General features: G+C 46.9%; 1 protein-coding gene across 1 annotated transcript in view; it reads right to left on the bottom strand.

Moving 5' to 3' along the window:
* The window catches only part of LOC146784184 (uncharacterized), a 739,190-nt gene that overhangs the window by 210,918 nt on the left and 507,174 nt on the right, over window positions 1-21,098 (bottom strand). Inside the window, exon 21 of the mRNA XM_085632912.1 lies at window positions 11,135-11,317. Coding sequence (XP_085489038.1) covers window positions 11,135-11,317 — 183 coding nt within the window. The remainder of the gene's footprint in view (window positions 1-11,134; window positions 11,318-21,098) is intronic.

The following is a 21,098-nucleotide window of genomic DNA, read 5'->3' as shown; positions in this document are numbered from 1 at the left end:
CGCCCCTCTTCCTCGAAGCCCCTGGCAAGCCGTGCATGAAGTGGAAGAGCTGGCTGCGGGCATTCGAGAACTATATCGTTTCCATTGATGGCAAGAAGTATGATGCGGAGCGCAAAAAGGCGCTGTTGTTCGGACTGCTGGGGAAGGCCGGCCAGGAGGTCTTCGACAGTTTACCTGAGTACGAGAATCCCCCTGGAGTGTTCAGTCCGCTTAATGAGTACCAGGAGGCGGTGAAACGACTTGAGCTGCAGTTTTCTGAAGAAAGTAACATTATGGTGGGGTGCCACAAGTTCGCTTTGCGCAAGCAGGAAGAGGGGGAAACTATAGAAGAATATATTGCATGTTTGCGTGTTCTGGCTCAAGACTGTGAGTTCGCAGATATGACTGATACTTACATCAGGGACCAAGTGGTGTTCTACTGCCATTCTAAAAAAGTGCAGGGAAGGTTACTGGCGTGTAGGAACCCCTCGCTTAAGGATGTGGTGTCCATTGCGAAAGCCATTGAGAGGTCATTGGTGTCCACAAGGGAGCTAGCGAATACTAGCCATGCCTCGAATGTGTTTTATGTACAAGACAAGAGTAAGACTGTGCATAAGCCTCCGGATAGGGCGGCGAGTGATAAGGGGATGAGCAGGAAACCGCTCGCTTGCTTTAGATGTGGTGCGCAGAATCATCTGGCGGACAGCAAGACATGCCCTGCGCTCAGTAAAAAGTGTACTAAATGTAAAAAATTGGGTCATTTTGCTGCCGTATGTAAAACCAGGAAGCCGGGGGGCGGTGTGAGAGTGAGTTCGGTGAGTGATGGTGACTTCGACACGTGTGCGGACATTGTGTTGTCCATTGATATGGCGGATGGCCGTGTGAAGGGGCCCATAGGCTCTGTTTTGATTGGCGCAGTGGAGTTGCCGTTTACGGCTGATTCAGGTTCCCCCATTACACTAATATCCGACACGACATTTGATGTGAAGTGGCGCGATGTGCAGTTGATTGAAACTGATGTGAATCCGAAAGCTTTCGGGGAGCAGTACATAGTGATGAAAGGCTATTTTTGTGATACGCTCACCTTCAAAGGAAGGACGATCGATACTAAAATGTATGTGGCTGAGAAAGGGAGAAGCCTCGTGGGGTGGAAGGATCTAGCGAAATTGGGAGTGATCCTAGTCCCAGGGGCTGCGGATCCCATAGTCTTGCGCGCTGAGTGGGTCAACTATATTCAGCCAGTTGGTGAGCAGGGCGGTCTGTCCGAGGTTATTTACAATTTCAGCGCAGTATTCAGAAATGAAGTTGGATGTGTGAGAGGCTTTGTACACGACATACAGTTGAAGGAAGGGGCGATGCCTGTGAAACATAAGGTTAGAACCGTGCCTCTCTCAGTCAGGGTTGAGCTGAAAGCGGTGCTCGACAAGCTAAAACTGGAAGGAGTAATAGAAGAAGCGGGTGCATGGGAATGGGTATCCGCAATTGTCGTGTCCAAAAAGAAGAAGACAGGAGACATCCGGTTATGTGTGGATCTACGGTCCCTCAATAAGAATATCCTGGTAAATTGCCATCCACTGCCTAACATCCAAGAGATCTTGTCGTCCACATCGGGGTCCAGGTATTTTACTCTGATCGATTTGAAATCGGCCTACCATCAGGTATGCCTCACTGAGAATTCTAAAAAACTGACCACCTTCATCACCCCGTTCGGAGCATATAGGTACGTCCGATTGCCTTTCGGACTCGCCTCGGCGGTTTTCCAGAAACTGATGGACCTGCTGTTCTGCGACATGGACGGAGTCGAGGCGTTCCAGGATGATATCTTGGTCCACACGAGGGAGGAACGTGGGCACCTGGAGTTGCTGAGCAAGGTATTGGAAGTTTTGCGCAAAAAGGGTATGACAGTCTCCAAAGACAAGTGCAAGGTCCTGGAGAGCAAGCTCGAATACTTGGGTCACGTTCTGACTCCGGATGGCATAGCGCCCAAAGATGATTTAGTGAAAGCGATCCGAGAAGCTCTGTGTCCAGGCGATAAGGATGCCCTGCGGTCGTTCCTGGGACTCAGTGAGTACTACTCGAAGTTCCTGCAGGGGTACGCGACCACAGTAGAACCATTGAGGAAATTGCTAAGGAAAAATGAAAAGTAAGTTTGGTCAGCAGAACAGGATTCAGCCTTCAAGTCTGTCAAGCTTGCCATTGCTGAAGCGCCAGTACTACAACCTTACAACAAGGACTTACAGAATGTGGTCACTGTCGACGCCAGCGCCAAGGGTATCGGCGCCGTGTTCTGCCAATTCCAAGGGAAAAAGGAGAATACAATCGCTTTCATATCACGGACTCTAAGTGAAGCCGAAAGACACTACAGCACCATTGAGCGCGAGACGCTTGCATGAGTATGGGCCGTGGAAAAATTAAAAAATTATCTGTGGGGCAAGGTGTTCGAAATTGTTACGGACCACAAACCACTGATATACATGATGGATGGAAAAGGCCGCGATAACGGGAAGGCCAGTTCGCGGCTGCTGCGCTTATTGTCCAAGTTGCAAGAGTACCACTTCACAATTCGGCACATCAAAGGCGGTCTCAACAGCAGGGCGGACTGCTTGTCGCGTTTGCCGGTGATCGGGGAAGAGGACGTCTCCCTTGACGATACGGAGTGTGTGGTGGTGTTGGTGGACGCAACGGTCATGTGCGATAGATCCATTTCGGAAGAGGAATGGCTGGTGAATCAGGAAAAAGATACGATTATTCGCAAAGTGATAGACCACATGACGTCCCAATGACCTCCCGTTCGAAACTTGCATGGTGAACTCAAATGCTTCCAACAGGTGAGCGCAGAACTAACCCTCAAACGGATTCCTGAAGCGGCATGAGTTGTTCGTGCCTCCGGAGGGTCTGCGTGGGAAGCTGGTCAAGATCGCCCACAAGGGTCATCCGGCAGCACTGCAACCAAGAATCTCCTGAAAATGTATTACTGGTGGCCAGGGATGAACAGTGATGTCTGCAACTTCATAGATAGGTGCGAGCAGTGAATGAAAGCTGACAAACACTGGAAGACCAGCAAAGGGGAACTGCAGATGGTGGACATACCGATTGGCCCCTGGAGCTAGATTGCTATTGATTTTGCAGGCCCTTTCACTTTGCTACCGGAAAGCTGCAGGTTTCTTATTGTGCTCACCGACTACTACTCCAAGTGGGTGCATTATAAGTTTGTTCGGGATGTTACCACGGAACGTGTGATCAAAATGCTGCGGAAGGTCTTTGCATCTGAGGGACAACCGAAGGTCATGGTCTCTGACAACGGCACTCAGCTAGTGTCCAGGCAGATGACGGATTTCCTGGCCAAGTTGGGAATCAAACAGGAAAAAACTCCACTGTACAGCCCGAAAAGTAATGGACAGGTGGAAAGAATGAACAGGTTTCTCAAGGAAGGTGTCCAGCTGGCCATTGCATCGCATATGAATGTAAAGGAGTTCATTGCGGAAAAGGTGCACACTTATCATAATACCCCAAATGAAGTCACGGGGCACACACCATTCTATCTGATGAGAGGGAGGAGGTGTACGAGCAAACTTACTCCCAAGTATAACAAGTGGTATGACGTGAGGGAGAATACGGAGGTCATAAATGAGGAGATGTTAAGAGTCAGGGAACGAATCGTGGCCAAACAAGAGAGCACCAAGCGATATGCCGATGCAGTGAATAAAGCCAAGGCAAAAGAAATAGAGCAGGGAGATTGGGTGCTAGTAAAGAAGCCACACAAGGTGATGAAAGGGGAGTCTGTATTTAGCCTCCCTGTACGTGTGCAAGAAGCCACTAAAGGGGCAGTATGTTTAGAAGGTGGAGGATGGCGTAGCAAGGACGACGTAGTCAAGCTCAAAGCGGGCCAGGAAGACATTATTCTGAAAGGGAGTAATGCACGTGATACCAGGAGTGACGACAGTGTGTTAGAGTGGCAAGAGGATGAGGATGCTTACAGGAGCATGTGTGATGATGAAGAGTATTTCTCTCATTCCCATGCTTTTGATCATTGGGTGTATCCGTTTTCCTACTAGGAAATGGTTCCGTTGAAAGACAAGGGAATATGTCACAGCTGTAAAGTACACTTGGTCATTACAATTTCAATTCTTTATTTCTTTGTATACAGAAAGCAAACCTTATCTTGTAATTTAGTTTCAGTGCAGTGGGCTTTTTAATGCTTTTGTCAAAACCCTAGTGTGAATCATATCATAAGGTGTCTGCGTAATTGCTTTTTTGTGTTTACATACTGCATGGCTAACTTGTGTTAAGAGTGGCTCATGGTGGTGCCGACTTTTGCTATGTCCCACCCTCCTTGTCACTATTTCATGCAGCTCAATGTGCAATATAATTATAGGATAGTTCCTGCCTATAGTGTAATATAGTCTTTGCACATTCTGAGGATAGTTCAGGGGTTTGCTGGTCTCGTGAGATATTGGCTTCTGCTCTATTATTTACCTTGTTGCAGTAGCTCATGGTGGCACCAACATTTGCTCTGCCCCACCCTCCCTGGAGCTCAATGATCCTGACTCCTACTGTAGTCCATACCCTTATTACTGCGGCTCATTATCCATCTGTATTTTGTTCACAGAGTATTGTGGTGTATTTTGTTAGTAAAGTATTGTATACTCAATTAGGGGCTCCATTTGTTGAGTATGCTTTACAGAGAAAATGCTCCCTAATTGGACAGTTAGACCAGACATCTGGGAAGTTTCTCAGTTACACAGCATACTATTCACTTCTTGTTCAACAGATTAGGTTTGAGAGAGCACAGATGTTCTCTGGCCATCATCGTACCAGAGGTATTTCCATCACGGGTCAGAGTAACCAGTCTGGGATGCTGAAGCGGTACTGCTGCCCTAGCTTCCCCCCTTCTCTGCCTTGCAAGGCGCCAGAACACGGAAGGATATGGAGTCTTGACGGTCCCCCTCTCCAGCCTGCAAACATGCCTGCCCAGCACAAAGACAGAGCTGGACAGAGGGCGTATAACTATAGACAGATCGGTCAGTAACACTTCCCTTGTACTCTGGTCTATACATTGAAGGGTACTGGTCCAGAATCAGCACATCTGTCCTGCTGCTCTGCAGTGACTCTGCGTGGCCGAACTAGGAGTCCAAGCGCAGTCATCTCTAACTCTAGAGTTCTGCAGCATCTCAAGTCATGCCCACTGCTCCACTGCAACCTGATCAAAGCCTAGATGAAAGCAGACTTTGAAGTCCCCGAGCTTCAGTATCCCCATAACATGTTCAAGTCCATAAAAAGGAATTTTGCAGTAGTGTCAGACATTGCATTTAAGAAGAGGTGGATGATTTTATGATAATTCCTCTGTGTACAGAAAAACAACTGTTCTAAAATAAATGTACACTGATATACATATTTGTCTGGATACAGACATCTAGGGCTTTTTGATTCTATACTACAATTTACTTTTTTAATGTTTTGCGGGGTAGCTTTCCAGAATTGTCAGAGATTCCAGAAGAGTCTAAGGTGGTGTAATACATGTTGCTTTTCATATATTCCTCACCACGTGATATCTTATAAGTATTTAGTTTTGACTGTCTATATGTCACTGTTAGGCCTGTCAGCCTTAGGGTGGTCTTCCCCCAAATGTTTAGCCTTACTCCTCCATTTTTGCTGATCTCGTTTTTGTTGGTCTAGGACTCTGTGCACTTTACCAATGCCAAACAGTGCAAACATGTTTGCCTTCTCTCCTCAAAACATGGTGAAATTGGATTAACCCCCAATTGGCACATTTAATTTACTGGTAACTCCCTAGTAAAGTGGTACTCCGTGTACCCAGGGTCTCTAAAACAAATGCTATTAGTGGGCATACAGCACGTATTGTGCCACCCACTCAAGTAGCCCTTTAAACATTCCTCAGGCCTTCCATTGCAGTCTGTGTGTGCAGTTTTAAACTGCCATTTCAACCTTGCAAAATAAACCTTGTGCCAGGCTTTAACCTTCCTTTTTAACGCACATACGTCACCCTCTAGGGTAGGCCCTAAATAGCCCGTAGGGCAGGGTGCAATGCATTAAAAAAGTTAAACATATACTTTTAACTTTTACAATGTTCTGGTAGTAAAAAACTGTTCAAGTCGTTTTTCACTATTGCAAGGCCTGCCTCTCTCATAGGATAACACTAGGTTGGCTGATTACATTTAATAAGTGATAACGATCACTTTGAATTGGGAGCAAGTAGGAATAGCAGGTTTGGTGTCTATAGAATTACACTTTGAAGCCCTCTTTAATGGTAAAGTCAGACTTTAAGTCACAATTATGAAGATTTCACTTTTGGAAAGTTGGCATAAGCTTGTCCCAACCAACTGTCTGCAGCCTGTACGCTGGGTCGCATGACTAGGTATAGCTAGCAGTTGGTCTTTGTGTATTTCTCCCACACAGTAAGACAAAGGGAAGATAGATGTTGGCAGGATGGGCAGTCTCTGACTTGATTAGGGGGAGGAGCTATCACCTACCCCACTTGCACATCACAAAGGCTCTGCCTGAGCACACTCACAAAGGATTTGACATAAGTCTTTTGTGACCACAGACAAGCTGGGGCCAGGGCAGGGAGGTAGGAAATTCCAAACAAATCTGGGGGTGGAAACCTCCAGAACCTGATCATACTTCAAAACCCGCACCAAGTATAAATATTGGACACTCAGACCAAACTTTTCAGTACACCTCTAGACCGGTGGAAGACTTGAAAGGACTGCTGTGCTGCTCTGTAAGAAGGACTGCTACTCTGCTGCTTGAGTGAAAGGACTAGACCTGCATCTTGAACCCTGGACCACCACAGTGACTCCAAGGGTTAGTTGGCTGGTCTCCTGATGAGAGCCTCAGGTACAAAAAAAGGCTCCACCCACATTGAACCCAGCACCTGGACTCTGTCTGCTATGAGTCGCCCCCAAAATGGTGCCACCCCAATCCTGGACCCTTGGAAGTGGACCTCAAGGTGCTCTGCCAGTCCAGTTATGTTCCTATAAGCAGGACAGATGCAGCGCAAAGCATCGCCGCAGATGCATCGGAATTGCTGCAGTGCAACGCAATCTCAACACCAGACCTTGCAATGCAACCTGCAGTTTCCTTGGAACTGCCGCTGCGCAATACATCCTCGATGCGGGCTTTCACATCGCATGTCCCTCGACGAAGGCATCCAATGACGACACAGGACTTCGCATTGCCACCCCACAGCTTCTTAGGAACAGCCGCTGCTTGACGCATCCTCGACGCAGGATATCGCAACGCTTCACAAAGCAGGATGTGGTACTTTGTTAAATGGGTCTCACTTAGTCCCTGTATCCAGGCAACGCTCCATCGCAGTCAGCCTCAACTTGTGACTTTGTCATAGTCTGGCACGACCATATTACCATAGTTGGCTCTATGTGCTTTTAGGCAATATTTCCACTTAAATCTGCTTATCTCCGGTTCTATTGATTGGAGTTTTGTCATTTTTGTGTCAAGTAATTTATTACATTTTGCTATATTATTCTAAATTGGTCTGGGCTGTTTCTTGTGTTGTGTTTTCACTTTATTACTGTTTGAAGTGCTGTATAAATACTTTACCCATTGCCTTTAATTTAAGTCTGACTCCTTTTGTGCCGAGCTACCAGAGGTTAAGAACAGGTTAAGGGTTTGTTTGCGTTTCACTTTGACAAGAGTTTTGGTTGCTGCACGAGTAGGATTTCACCCCTGTGGAACGGAGGCGACACTTACCTCACTACAGCGGTGTCCGGGCGCGGGGATCCTGTCCCCCGCGCTCGGTCGATTAACGTCCCGGTCACACAGGACACCCTCTCTTTCTCGTCCCCTGCAGGTACCGGCTCCTGGACTTGGTGAACCGGAAACACTCGCCAGCCATCCCGGACGCAGAAACTGGACGACCTCAAGCGACCCGGAAGCACCCGCCCCTGACCCCGGAAGGGGCCAGCCAGACAACAAGCCGGAAGGTAGAAAAAGCCCCGAGGACGACGGAGCGTCGTTCGGAGCAACCGACTCGTGGCAGGAGACAACGGAGAGCGACGAACCCCCGACAGAGAGCGGCGCAGAACGGCTGGACCGAAGCAAGGAAGAGGACGAGGACGTCTGGACGGAGGACTGGTGGCATCCTCAGGAGGAGGCTGGAGAGCGGCCGCAACTCGGACGAGAGTTGCGGCGGGGCACGTGAGTACACGTCACCTTTCTCCGTGGCCCTTTTGTACTTAGAGTTGTAAATATAGAACTGTAAATAGCATAGGAGACACGCGCACTAAGGCACAGTATACTTATCCCCCTTTTCACGAGCACTGTATAAATCCCGATCACTGCCCCAGCACCTGGCACCTCTATCCCCTCCCCTCTCTTACTTGCCTCTTCCACCTCCCCTGTCCGTCCCGCCCTCACTTCACCCTTTCGTAAACCCTCACTCTCGGGTGTCGGTGGAAGTATTCCGACGGTGTCGCTCGGACTAATAGCCCTTACGCTTCTCTCCTTTTGTCAAGCCTCCGTGGAGCCCCAGCACCATATCGAGGGGATCACCAGCTGCAAAGAAGAAGCCAGACTGGATCTCGACTCCACCACACCGACCCGGGTCACCAACCAAGTCAACCGTCCCGTCCTGCTTTTTGACTCTGTACCTCTGTTCCTCTGTTGATTAAAGCACAGACATTGCTCACTATATTCGGCCTCCCTGCCTGTTATTCCGGTCCGCCCTGCCCACAAGTCCACAACCCCCTCAACCAGTAACCCAATTTCCAACAGTCACCATATAAGATGTTTTCTCAGCTGAGCTGGAGCATAACTTGTATTCAAACCAAAGAGATCTTACAAAAACATTATTACGTTTCAGATTTATTCCTTAGGCTTATGTTAGTATACCTGTGCCTTTTGACCCTATCCATCCTGATGCTTGTCTTAGTTGTGACACTGTATGGGCGGGTTTTCTGTATGGTGCAAGAAGTTGTCTCCAGGTATATGACTTTTATTTGAAGGTCTGTAAACCACTATGTGAGATGACTGGCAACATCCAACCCATCCACCCAGAGGTTTAAGTGTTGGGTCTCAATGTGTTGACCTTTCTTAAAAGGTTCTTCCTATGTTACACTGGTAGCATAGCCAAGAAACGGGTAGCTGTGGCTTGATTTGTTGTCCACTGCCCAAGTATTCTGACTGGGGGTGAATGTTTTGATTTTTTCTGCATTCCGTCCATCAATTGTGTGTCTTTTGCTTTCTCGCCCCAAGTATTCTGACTGGCTATGAGAGCTGGTATGCATGAATGGTATACCTGAATGACAAAGGGCTAGAGCTGTGGTTCTTTGACTGTAGGGTGGGAGATTGTGGTTTCCTTCCCTCTCTGCCCCAGGGACGCTCATATAATAACTTAGAAAATGCTCCTCAAATGATGTCCACTCAAGATTTGCTGGCTGATTTATTATTGCACAGACAACTTAGAAAGAACATTATTGTAGGCTGACATTGTTTAGCTGGCTGAAGACAAATTAATATATATTGGGATGGTATGGCTGTAAATCCAATAATGCAAGTATGAAACCAAATACGGCTGTTGAGTAAGCTACATGAACCTGCATTCAATACAGTAATAAATTCACTACCCTGCCAATCTTTGTGGCAAATGCATCTGTTCTTGAATTAAAAGATGATAAAATATGGTTTAGAGAAATAACAGTAAACCTGAATGAGTTGGACGAATCTTAATGTTCTCTAATTGTTTCTATTGTTAGACCCTTGACATCTGGTCTGACTTTATGACTTACACGTTGAAGTAATCTATTTCCAGATCTTAACCCACTAGAGGAGTGATGACATTATTTTGTGTTTTTTTCAACTAGGCCCACCATCTAAATACATTTCTTCCTTTTTTTTTCCAGGTGATGAATTAGATTGTTTCTTAATTAATATTTCTTGTTAAGGTGTGCCTTATGAATGATCTCTTGTATTTTGCTTCGTAAAGTAAAGGTTTAAAAAAATTATACCTGTCCTAGGCTCTCTGCCACCAGACTGTATGCATACTGATACATTATAACACATTTACTTTGAACCAACTGAAAATAGGTCTACAAGTTATTATGCTTCACTCACACTTTCAGAGTGAACCGATGTTCAATGGCTGTTGTCCTGTCAATGGCATCTAATGAGTTTAGAAAATGTAAGTAATATCTTGCTTGGCTTGCGTGCTCCTTAGTGGCATCTGGCCCCACTGGTAGTTTGGCTTACGTAACTGTGGCAGTGTCATAAGGCCCTCTATGGAGTGGTCTCCTCCATGTTTCACTGTGTTTTTACATGTGTATCTGGCACCACATCCACCATGGTCTAATAGCTAGATGCTGCTTCCCGGGCTATTACAGAACGCCAAGAAGCTAGGATTATGCCACTGAATCATTTCAGGTTTTGGAGTGTAGCTATGACACTTACTCTCAGCTGCTGCCTATCACTCAGTGTACTTGAGATTCAAGAAGGCAGTTAAGACCTGTCCTTTCCACAGTGCAGGAATATTTCTCTCTTTGTCATGCTATTGGTCTTTCGGTGTATCAGTTTTCCTACTAAGAAATGGTTCCACTGAAAAACAAGGGACTATGTCATATCTGCAAATTACACTCGGTCATCCCAATTTCAATTCTTTATTTCTTTGTATACAGAGAGCAAACATTTTCTTCTAATTTATCTTCAGTGCAGTGAACATTTTAAATGTTTTACTCAAGACCCTAGTGTGATTCATAACACAAGATGTCTGCTTAACTGCTTTTTTGTGTTTACATATTGGCATGGCTGTCTTGCATTAGAGTGGATTATGGCAGTACCAGCTTTTGCTATGGCCCACCCTTCTTGTCACTATTTCATGCAGCTCAATTTGGAACATAATTACAGGATAGTTTCTGTCTATAGTGTAATATAGTCTATGCACACCCTGTGGATAGTTCAGGGGCTTGCTGGCACAGATTAAGCTTCCCAAATCAATAACCAAACAACTGCTTATTGATTAGGAAGCTTAATTTTCAAATGTCTGCCATGAGCATGCCTTTCCTTTCAGGTTTGCAGAGTGCATCCTACTGATCCTACCCAACTTCTTTCTCTGTTGTACTATTTTTGGAACGTGAACATTTCCTCTATAAGCTAGTAGACAGTAGGAAGGGAGCATACTCACATTTTGGAGCTCTGCTGACTTATTTTTTAAAGACAGACAAGCTGTTCGCTCTCTTTCCAGGGCATCTTTCATGGTTGCCAAGGCTCTGCGCCTTTCCTCCTCCAGGTTCTCACGCTGCAGCTGGAGTGCCTCCCTCTTCTCAACTTCGAACTTTCTCTGCTCCCGGATGAGGGAGCTTTGGACCTGGGAACAAACAGAGTGAGTCACTTCTTTCAAGAGAAAAAAGGGACAAAAGTGAAGTTAAAAACATTAAACAGGATCACAGAAGGCGGTTGAAGGGGCAGGGCTCATGCTTTTTGTACCTTTGTGAAAAACCTATTCAATGATAATCTGATTAACATGCAAAATACTGCTTTGTCAATTCTGGAATCATTAATATTAATATTTTAAGTAAGATCCACTTAAATAAACTGCATACAGTACTTGTTAGTTAATAAGCGTTCACGACAAAAGGATCTGTCTGCCTGGTGGTCTTTCATGGAGTTTGTTAATCCATTTTAATTCCAAACACGATAAAATAATTTGTCATGAACGCTAACTGAAAATTAAATATTAAATAATAAATATCATCCATCGTTGAAAATGTTCTCAATGTACTATATAAACCTGAATACAAATGTGTCCCTTCCTTGCTAGAGATAGTTCTTCAAAGTATAGTCAAATGCTCAATGTACATAAAGTACATATACAAATGCCTTTTGTGAGCTTTGCAGTTAGCTTCATGTAAAACGTCACATAACCTATGCTCTATGTGCCAAAGTACCTAATTGTGCTGTTACAATAGTCCCAACCCTGTAGTGCTTAATGTGTAAAATTATAGGTGAGGGGCCCAAAGTTTCGCTCAGAAGCCCATGGCCAAAGTTATTGAATGCCACCATGCAGAATATTAAAGCTATCCAGTCTTGATTCTACCTTGTACCTCTTTAATCCACCACTAAACACTCATTGCCCCTTTATCTCTCCCTTCAAGGTTCCTATTCATCCCCGCTTTCTCCAGCCGTCATGTTTCTTCCATCTTTCTCTTCTACGTTCCCCCTGTGTGTTTTTATCTGTTATAATATGGGTCAAAGTCAAATGATGAAAAATAGGAGTGCAGATCCCATAAATAAATGCTGCTGGGTCCCACCTGCAACCACCAGTTCTAAGTTCTTCATCCCAGTAATTTTCGCACCTGAATGTAGGTTTTGTCCAAGTCTAGGAAACACATTAATTCCAACAGTTGGAGATTTGGCACAAAAATCCATCAACCTTACCATCTGGAAGGATTGTTTGAAAATGGCTTGGCTTAGTTCTTCCAGGGAAATGTTTTTTCTGAAATGGCAGATATTTGATTCATGGTCTGAGTTGAAAAGATTTGGAAACAAGTCTTGAAGTGTAACATGATTTCAGCAGCCGTAGAACCTTATGATCTAATATGACTGTTGACCATTTTGACACATAATAGGTAAATCTCTTCCTGACACAGCCGAAGATGGGTGGAGAAGGAGTTAATGGAAGAACAGATAGCAAGTCAAGCTTCCTTCTGCTATACTTCTTTGAAAGGCAGTCCAGCTTCTCTGGACTAATACACTGACCAAATCCTTGATGCCATCTGTGGCTTTAAGGTTGCATGTAGCTGTTGGTTGGATGTTTTTGAAGGATAGCTGAGGGGATGAAGAGAAGTCAAAGGTTTTATTTGGGAAATAAAACACATTGCTTGCACATCCACTATGGATTCTTAACACTTCAGAAAAGCTTGCCTGTGCATTATCTAGTCGTTAATCATGGCTGAGAATCCTGAATCAGCCACCCTCTTTCAAAACATATATTTCAAAACTGCACCTCTGACTCCTTTAATTGTACGGTAAGCAGCAATAGTGACGTTTCTTCCTGTGCCTTTATTTGTTTGTCTGGCAGTACTGCAGCTACAGACATTGATTCACAAAATTATGTCTAACAGATGAAGCAAGCAAATACTATTTAGACATATCCATAGATACAGAAGGGAAAATCGTCTGAAAATGTGCACTTCTTTTCTGCTCACAGGGTGGGGGGAGGGCAATGGAGGCAACAAGACAAGTGCAGGGTAATGTAGAACAATGTGGGGGAGTGGTCACAAGTACTCTTTCTTTTGATTATTCCTTTAGATACAAGTAGGAACTGTCTTCTTCAGCCTCAGTTGCACAGTTAGCTAAATTCATCAGCAAAACTTTATACCAGGTTCAGGTAAGTGATTGAATCCCCAGACACCATCTATGTAGGAGTGGAAATGGGCAATTTACTGGGGGCAAAAATAATAATTTCAAGGATCTCCAGCTTCTTTTTCGCCTATCATCCTTATATGTGACATTTCTTCTCTACATGGTATTTATTCTCAATGGAAGGGTCTTTCCAAGAAGAATACACTTTGTTCAACCTGATCTTGAAAAAATAAATATGTTAGTACATTTGAGATGTTGGATGACCATGGGCTACTTCACTACAATGTTAGAAGAGTCTAGGAAGCTGGCTCTTTATATAGTGGACCCAAACGAGGAACATTGTGTAAAGTGTCCAGGCAAATCCCCCATTGGTTTACAGAGGCACAAATGATATCCCAAATGTTCTCTTTTGTGCTAGTGTGGGCGAGCAGTTAGGCGTATCAGAGGGTAGTGCTAAGCATTTGTTGTACTCACAGAGGCAATAAATGAGATACACACTCGAGAATAAACCCAAGACCAATTTTAAAATAATCACATTTTTATATAGATTTTGATACCAAGAACTTTGTTATCAAGTAAGTAATTTTGTAGTTGTGAATTTTTACAGGTAAGTAAAAGAGTTCAATATCATGCGTCTTTAGCTAGCAATGCTTCCCTATGGGAAAAAAGGCATTTGTGGCATACAATTATGTGCAATTGGCTTCCGTGGGGGGGGGGGGTCTCCATTAGGACTTAGGGTCATAGGAGCCTAGGTCCAAAGTACCACCAGCAGTTACTTGTGACCTGCCCTGGGGCGTCTGGGTGCAGAGGTGCTGGTCGGGTTGGTAGCTGTGCGCGCTACTCTGGTGGAAATAAGGGTGGGCCACCTAGAAATAGGCTGCAGAGGGGGACTTAGGGACAAGTATGGGAGCTCCCAACAGGGGACTGGGGTCATAAGGGTCCTGGGGACAACGGGGCACAGCCGATTTGTAGGAACTTGGGCTGGGGTGCTTGGATGCAGAGTCAAAAGGTCGGCTGGGTTCTGTGCGTCCTAGAGTCTTGCAGCTGTCAGTCTCGCCGGTTGAGGGTGCAAAATCAGGACAGCTGGGCTACTCAGGCGATAGGTCTCTGTGATGTTGCCGTCCCTTGATGGATGCTCAGTCACGGTGTTGTTGGAGTCTGGATTGCACCCTCACAGTCTTTGTTTGTTGCAAGTGGTACGGTACCCCGGGTATTGGTCCTGTGCAGCTCCTGTTGGTCCTGGTGCCCTCTCACTTGGTGGGGGGACGGTTCTGATCATCAGGTGCACGGGGTCCTTTTCCTGGGGGGCTGCTGTAGCAGGCTGGCCGGGGAGCAGCGGCTCGGTTAACTGGACTTTGCGTTTCGGTGCCTGCGGACTGCAGGGGAGTAGCTGACATTACCTGACAATTTGCGAAGGCTGGCAAGTCTCCCGGGTAGCAGTCTTCCGGGGTTCTTGGAAGCTGGTCTGTCAATTGTCTAAACTTGGTGCAGGAATTTAGGGTTTTTCACCAAAGTCCACAGCAGTCTTCAGTTCTCGCTTTTCTTGCGGCTCTTCTTTGTCCTCTCTTATTGATCCATCAAATCTAAGTTCCTGGTGTCAGGGATGCCAAATAAATGAACAAGTTAGTTACCTTTGGTAACGATATATCTGTAAGAAACATAGGTTAGTTATAGATTCCTTACCTTAGAATTACCCCCAGGCGTCAGACTAGATCCAGAAAGTTTTTCGTCAGCAGTACTTCTGCGCGTCGAAAGGTGGCGTCGGTCGGCTCCGCGTTCGTCGTTGGCGTCGTGGTCACCGGGATGGTGTCGCGGTAGCTACTTAGACGCCGCCCTCACAGGCGGACGTCAGTTCTGTACACGACTTTCCACGCCAGAAGCGCAGAGCCATGCAAGACACTGACCACTGGTGCACAAAACTAGGGCCCTGAAAGGAAATCCTTAACCCTAGAAGTCATTTTGCAGAACGGGGAGGATGGGTGGAGCGGTAAGGAATCTATAACTAACCTATGTTTCTTACAGATATTTCGTTACCGAAGGTAAGTAACTTGTTCATCTGAAAGAAACAGTTAGTTATAGATTCCTCACCTTAGAATAGATACCCCAGCAATACCAACCCCGGAGGTGGGTCTGCAAACCAAGTTCACATTAGAAACTTCAGGAGAACAGAACGGCCAAAGAAGCCGTCTCCAGACTTGGCTGTCCAGGCAGTAGTGTCTAGTGAACGTGTGCAGCGAGGCTCACGTAGCTGCCTGACAGATGTCATTGAGGGGGACTTCGCGTCCCAAAGCAGTAGTAGCTACCGTTGCCCTGGTGGAATGGGTACGTAGCCCCACAGGAGGTTCGTTCTTTGCCAAGGAATAACAAACTTTGATGCACAAAACGGCCCATCTAGAGATTGTTTGTTTGTGCATGGCCCGTCCTTTCTTAGCACCCACGTATTCAACAAAGAGGTGATCATCCACCCGGAATTGCTTTGTGCGATCCAAATAAAATGAAAGCGCACATTTTGGACCCAGAGGGTGGAGCCTCTCTTCCTCTTTGGAAAGATACGGCGGCGGAAAGAAGGTGGGCAAAGTGATGTTCTGTCCGATGTGGAAAGGAGTAACCACTTTGGGAAGAAAGGATGGACGAGTTCCAAGAACAACCTTGTCCGGATGTACAGTCAGAAAAGGAGGCTTTGAACAAAGAGGTTGGAGCTCACTCACCCTGCGGGCAGAGGTGATGGCCACCAGGAAGGCAGTTTTTAAAGTCAGAAGCCTGAGAGGGCAGTTGTGTAGTGGCTCAAAGGGAGCGCACATAAGGTAAGTAAGAACCAAGTTCATGTCCCACTGAGGCATTACGAAGGGAACAGGAGGAAACAGACGAGTAATGCCCTTAAGGAAGCGATTTACACCAGGGAACTTGAAAAGTGAAGGCTGATCAGTAAGCCTAAGAAAGGCTGAAATAGTAGAGAGGTAGCCCTCAATAGTGCCCAGAGCAGAGCCCTGCTGGGCCAAAAAAAGGAGGAACAAGAGAACCTCAGAAAGAGGGGCAGAAAGGGGATCCACAGCCTTTGCTGCGCACCATGCCACACATGTATTCCATCTACAGGCATATACAGTCTTAGTGGAGGGACGCCTTGCTGCCAAGATTACATCACAAACTTCGGGAGGCAGGTCAAACGACGTCAACTGCTGTCGCTCAATCTCCACGCAAGGAGGTGGCGGCTGGACAGGTTTGGGTGGAGGACCGTCCCCTGCTGCTGCGACAGAAGATCCTCCTGAAGAGGCAGTCTGATCAGAGGAACGATGGCCATATGTAGCAGCTCGGGATGTCAGTCTCTTTGTGCCCAATCCAGCGCCACAAGAATGACTTGGGCCTGGTCACACCTGATCTTCTTCAGCCCTCAGGGCAGAAGTGGTATAGGCAGAAAGGCGTATAGAAGACCGCAACTCCACTCGCGACAAAAAGCGTTGCCTAGCGAGTGCCGCCTTGGAAATTCCAACGTGCAGAATTGCACGTTCTCTTCGGTGGCGAATAGATCTAACCAAGGCTCTCCCCACTGTTGAAAGAGTCCTTGGACCACCTCCGAGTGAAGACGCCATTCGTGATCCATCATGCACCTGCAGCTGACTTTGTCCGCCCCGGCGTTCAGGGAACCTGCCAGGTGTTGAACCACCAGGGATATGCCCTGATGTTCTAGCCATGTCCAGAGGCGAAGGGCCTCTTGACATAGGGTCATCACCCCACCTACCTTGTTTGTTGCAGTACCACATGGCGGTGGTGTTGTACGTGAACACCTGCACTACTCTTCCCCAGACAGGGGGAAGGAATGCTTTTAGTGCAAGACGGATCGCCCAAAGCTCCAGAAGGTTGATGTGGAGCCCGGACTCCGCCGGAGACCAGAGTCCTCTGATCTCCGCCATTCCCATGTGGCCGCCCCACCCCAGAAGGGATGCATCGGTTACCACTCTGAACTCTGGTTGGGGAGGGAGAGGGATCTGCCGTTGACCCAATCCTGGTTCGTTAGCCACCACTGCAATTGTTGTGCACCTGAGGTGGCATGGTTGGAGAGGTAGTCTTGAAGGGGAGGGAGTAGCCCCTTCGGACTATCTGCAAAACCCACCTGTCCGATGTGATGGTGCACCAGTGGGGGAGGCAATGGCGAATCCTGCCACCCTCTGGCGTTTGGTGGCCCTTAAAGGTCGGAATAGGAGGGTTTGGAGGCTGCTTCAGAGGGAGCTGTGGTGGAATGGCCCGCCCGCTGGCTCCCAGAACCACGGCGGTGGTTCCCCGTCACGGGCCGCGCAGGGGCTGAACAGCTTGCGCTGGCCTGTGGCTCTGGGCGGGACATGGTGGGGCACCCTTTCCGTAGCCACAAAACAGGCAAAAATCAGACTGCGCAGGGTGGGTGGTGGAGAGGCCCAAGGACCTGGCCATAGCCCGAGAGTCCTTAAAGTGCTCCAGCCCTGCCACCGAAAAGGCGACGGCCATCAAAAGGCATGTCCATAAGGGTGGATTGGACATCCCCGGAAAAACCAGTCGACCTCCACCAGGCGTAGCGTTGAATGGCTACCGACGTGGAAATCGTCATGCCTAGTAAATCGGTGGTATCCAGCCCACAACGGATGGTAAACTTCACTGTGTCTCTCCCTTTGGCAACTGCACGAGAGAGTACAGTCCGGGCCTCCTCCGGGCACTGAGGCAGCACTTGCGCAACTGTACCCCACACGGAGTGGGAGTAACAGCCCAACAGACATGCAGAGTTTACCGACTGCAGTCCCAAGCTGGAGGAAGAAAACATCTTCCCAAGATGATCCAGCTTTTTGGATTCCCTATCAGGTGGAGCGTTAGGGAATGAGCCTTTGGAGGTAGAGGCTTGGACCACCAAGCTCTCAGGGGTGGGGTGTTGGAACAGGAAAGATTGGTCGCCCGGAGCCGGGCAGTGGTGTCGGGCAATCATCCTATCCACAGGAGCCCCTGTGTTGGGCCCGGACCAGGTGCCCAAAAGGATGTCAGTGAGGGCTTCATTAAACAAAAGCAGGGGCTCCGAAGAGCTCGCTGCCGGTTGAAGCACCTCTGTCAGAAGGTTAGTCCTGACTGCCACCGTAGGTAGCTCGAGGTGAAGAGCCTTGACCACCCTACGCAACACCACGGCGATGGACCTCCCTCCTCCTTAGCCACGGTAGGAGGAGACAACATGCCAAGGTCTGGTGAGGTATCCAGACCACTGGCTTCCCCAAGTTCCTCTCGCCAGTCCGGTTCATAGCCTAACTCAGAAGTCTTCAAACTTTTGTAGGTTGAGCCCCCCAGCTGAATTTTTTTAGATGTTGGGGCCCCCCCACCAGCTGACAGAAATTTCTGGAATCTGGTACACTACATAATCGACCGCCACGCGCATATCATGGGCCATACCTGGCAAATAATATTCTACACAATAGGAGTGTTTAGTAAACTGCAGGTTTGTGAGTGGTTCTAGTGAAATGACAGAGGCTTATTACACAGCTCAAAACATAATATTCCAAGATAAAACTTGAGCAAATTGTTTTTACTAGGATGCTTTGCTTTACACATCACCGACAGCAGCAGTGCAAGCTTCTCTCACACACACAGAACAGTTGCAGCACGGACAGAAGTGGTGCAAACGATACAGACACATCACCGACAATAGCACTGCAAGCTTCTATCACACACACATAACAAGTGCAGCGTGGACAGAAGCAGTGCAAACGAGACAGACACATCACCAACAGCAGCAGTGCAGGCTTTCCTCACACACACAGAACAGGTGCAGCACAGGCAGCAACAATGCAAATCTCTGTCACATAGAACAAGTACTGTAAAAAAGGCATGAGTGGTATTTCTCAAGAAGGCGGTGTAGGCATAAACAGCCCAAGCTTTCATTGCGCACAACGAACACAGATGGTATGAGAAGCAGCACTATAAGCTCACTTATGCAAAGACAACAAATACACCCCAGAATGGAGCAGTGCAAACTTTCATTAGCCGCAGCAGGAAATACTTTCCTCAAGCAAAGAACAAGTACAGCAAATGCAGCAATATGCCAAGTTTCCTTAGCCAGACGACACAGGCAGAGCACAGGCAGCAACACAGTAATTGCCTCACGCATGTTGCAGGACAGCACAAGCAGCAGCGGGGGAAACATTGAATGTACATGGAATGTCCAGCAGCATCAGCAGAGCCTCAAACATCCAAAGAACCAGAAAAGCACAAACGAGAACAGTATAGACACCCCTCACTCCAGAAACAAGTACAAGAAAGCAAGCAGCATTAGCCAAGCTACTACCACGATAATTGCATACAACAGATGCACGAGGCCAGAGCATCCTTCCATAAAAAGAGAGGAAACTTTGGCCATGTATGTAGGGAACACAGGGAAAGAAGGAGGGGAGAGGAACTTGAACACCCCCTTTTCCAAAGAAGGGAAAGCAATACCTAGCAGACGCTGGGGCCTGTCTGTAGAGAAGTTTCTGGAAGGGTCTAATCGACTAATGGGAAAGAAAGGCCGTGGGGTGGGGAAGACATTTTTTCCTGAAAATAGTTACTGTATGGGCTCAGCAGTGCAGAAAAACATGCCATCGCTAGTCTTTAAAGGAATGCATACTTTGTGGCGGTCTGCATCTTAAATAGAGTGTAGATGCTGCAGTTGGGCATTAATGAAACAAACATTGGTAAAGCCTTTTGTCTTGTTTTTTTAGGTCTATGTGTTGTTTGTTGGAATGAGTGTATGTTGTTTGATAATACTAGACACAAAATCAGAAACTACACTTCCAGAGATGTATATGCAAACATACCACTTCCAGAAGCAAACATACATGCAGAGCAAAACACACACAGATGCACATGCAACCAGAAAATCCATATTGGCACTATGTGGATGTTGGTTAGATACCTGGATGGATGGATCGATGGCTGAATGACTGTATACAAGGATACACGGATGGCTGCCTGAGCACAAAATGGATGGTTGTGGTTATATACATGAATGGATTCAATGTGTGTATGGAGATATGTTTAGTTGTGGGTTGAGGGAAGAATGGGTGGATGTGAATGGAAGGTTAGGTGCTTGGGTAATGAACACATGGGGATTAACCAAACAAAAGTACAATCAGTTTAATATACTATACTTCATGTTCAAGCAATATATACATGCATTTAAATACTAATGATAAAATCAGAATATATATATATATAGCACTAACTATACCAACAAAACAAAAAAATTGGCATATACAATGGACAATGACAGAGCTATTAACCCAACAGAAGAGCCCTTGAGCTCGGAACCCACAACATGGATCATGAATACACTTTAGTCTCCTTCATCCCATACCCTCTGATTTCATTGGACATCTCGCTTAGTATCAGTTTCATCTGCAATGGGAGGCAAGGAGTCTCCTCTGCTATGAAATCGAACGCGAAGGAACAGGACTGTCTGTTTGTTTGTTTGCTTTCGGTTTTAGCAGAGGAGACTTCCTGCCTGCCACTGCAGCTGAAGCATTTCAGCTCTACCAATTAACCCCCTCCTGGGACGGTGAACTGTTAGCTCTTAACAGACAACGGCATGGGCAGGTCATGCCCCATGATTTCCCCTCCCTCACCCCTCCATCCCTCTGTTACTGGAGTTCTCTAATGAAAAACAATTCCCATTTGAAATGGGTGAAGACTTCGACCCGGGGACAGTGGAAGACAACAAAGGTAAGATTTTAGAGTGGAGTGCGCGCCGCCCCCCTGAGATGGTGTCGTGCCCCCCTGAGGGGGCCCGCCCCACAGATTGAAGA

Source organism: Triturus cristatus, chromosome 11 (assembly GCF_964204655.1).
Source record: "Triturus cristatus chromosome 11, aTriCri1.1, whole genome shotgun sequence".
NCBI lineage: Eukaryota > Metazoa > Chordata > Amphibia > Caudata > Salamandridae > Triturus > Triturus cristatus.
This window is presented reverse-complemented; position numbering and strand designations above follow the sequence as displayed.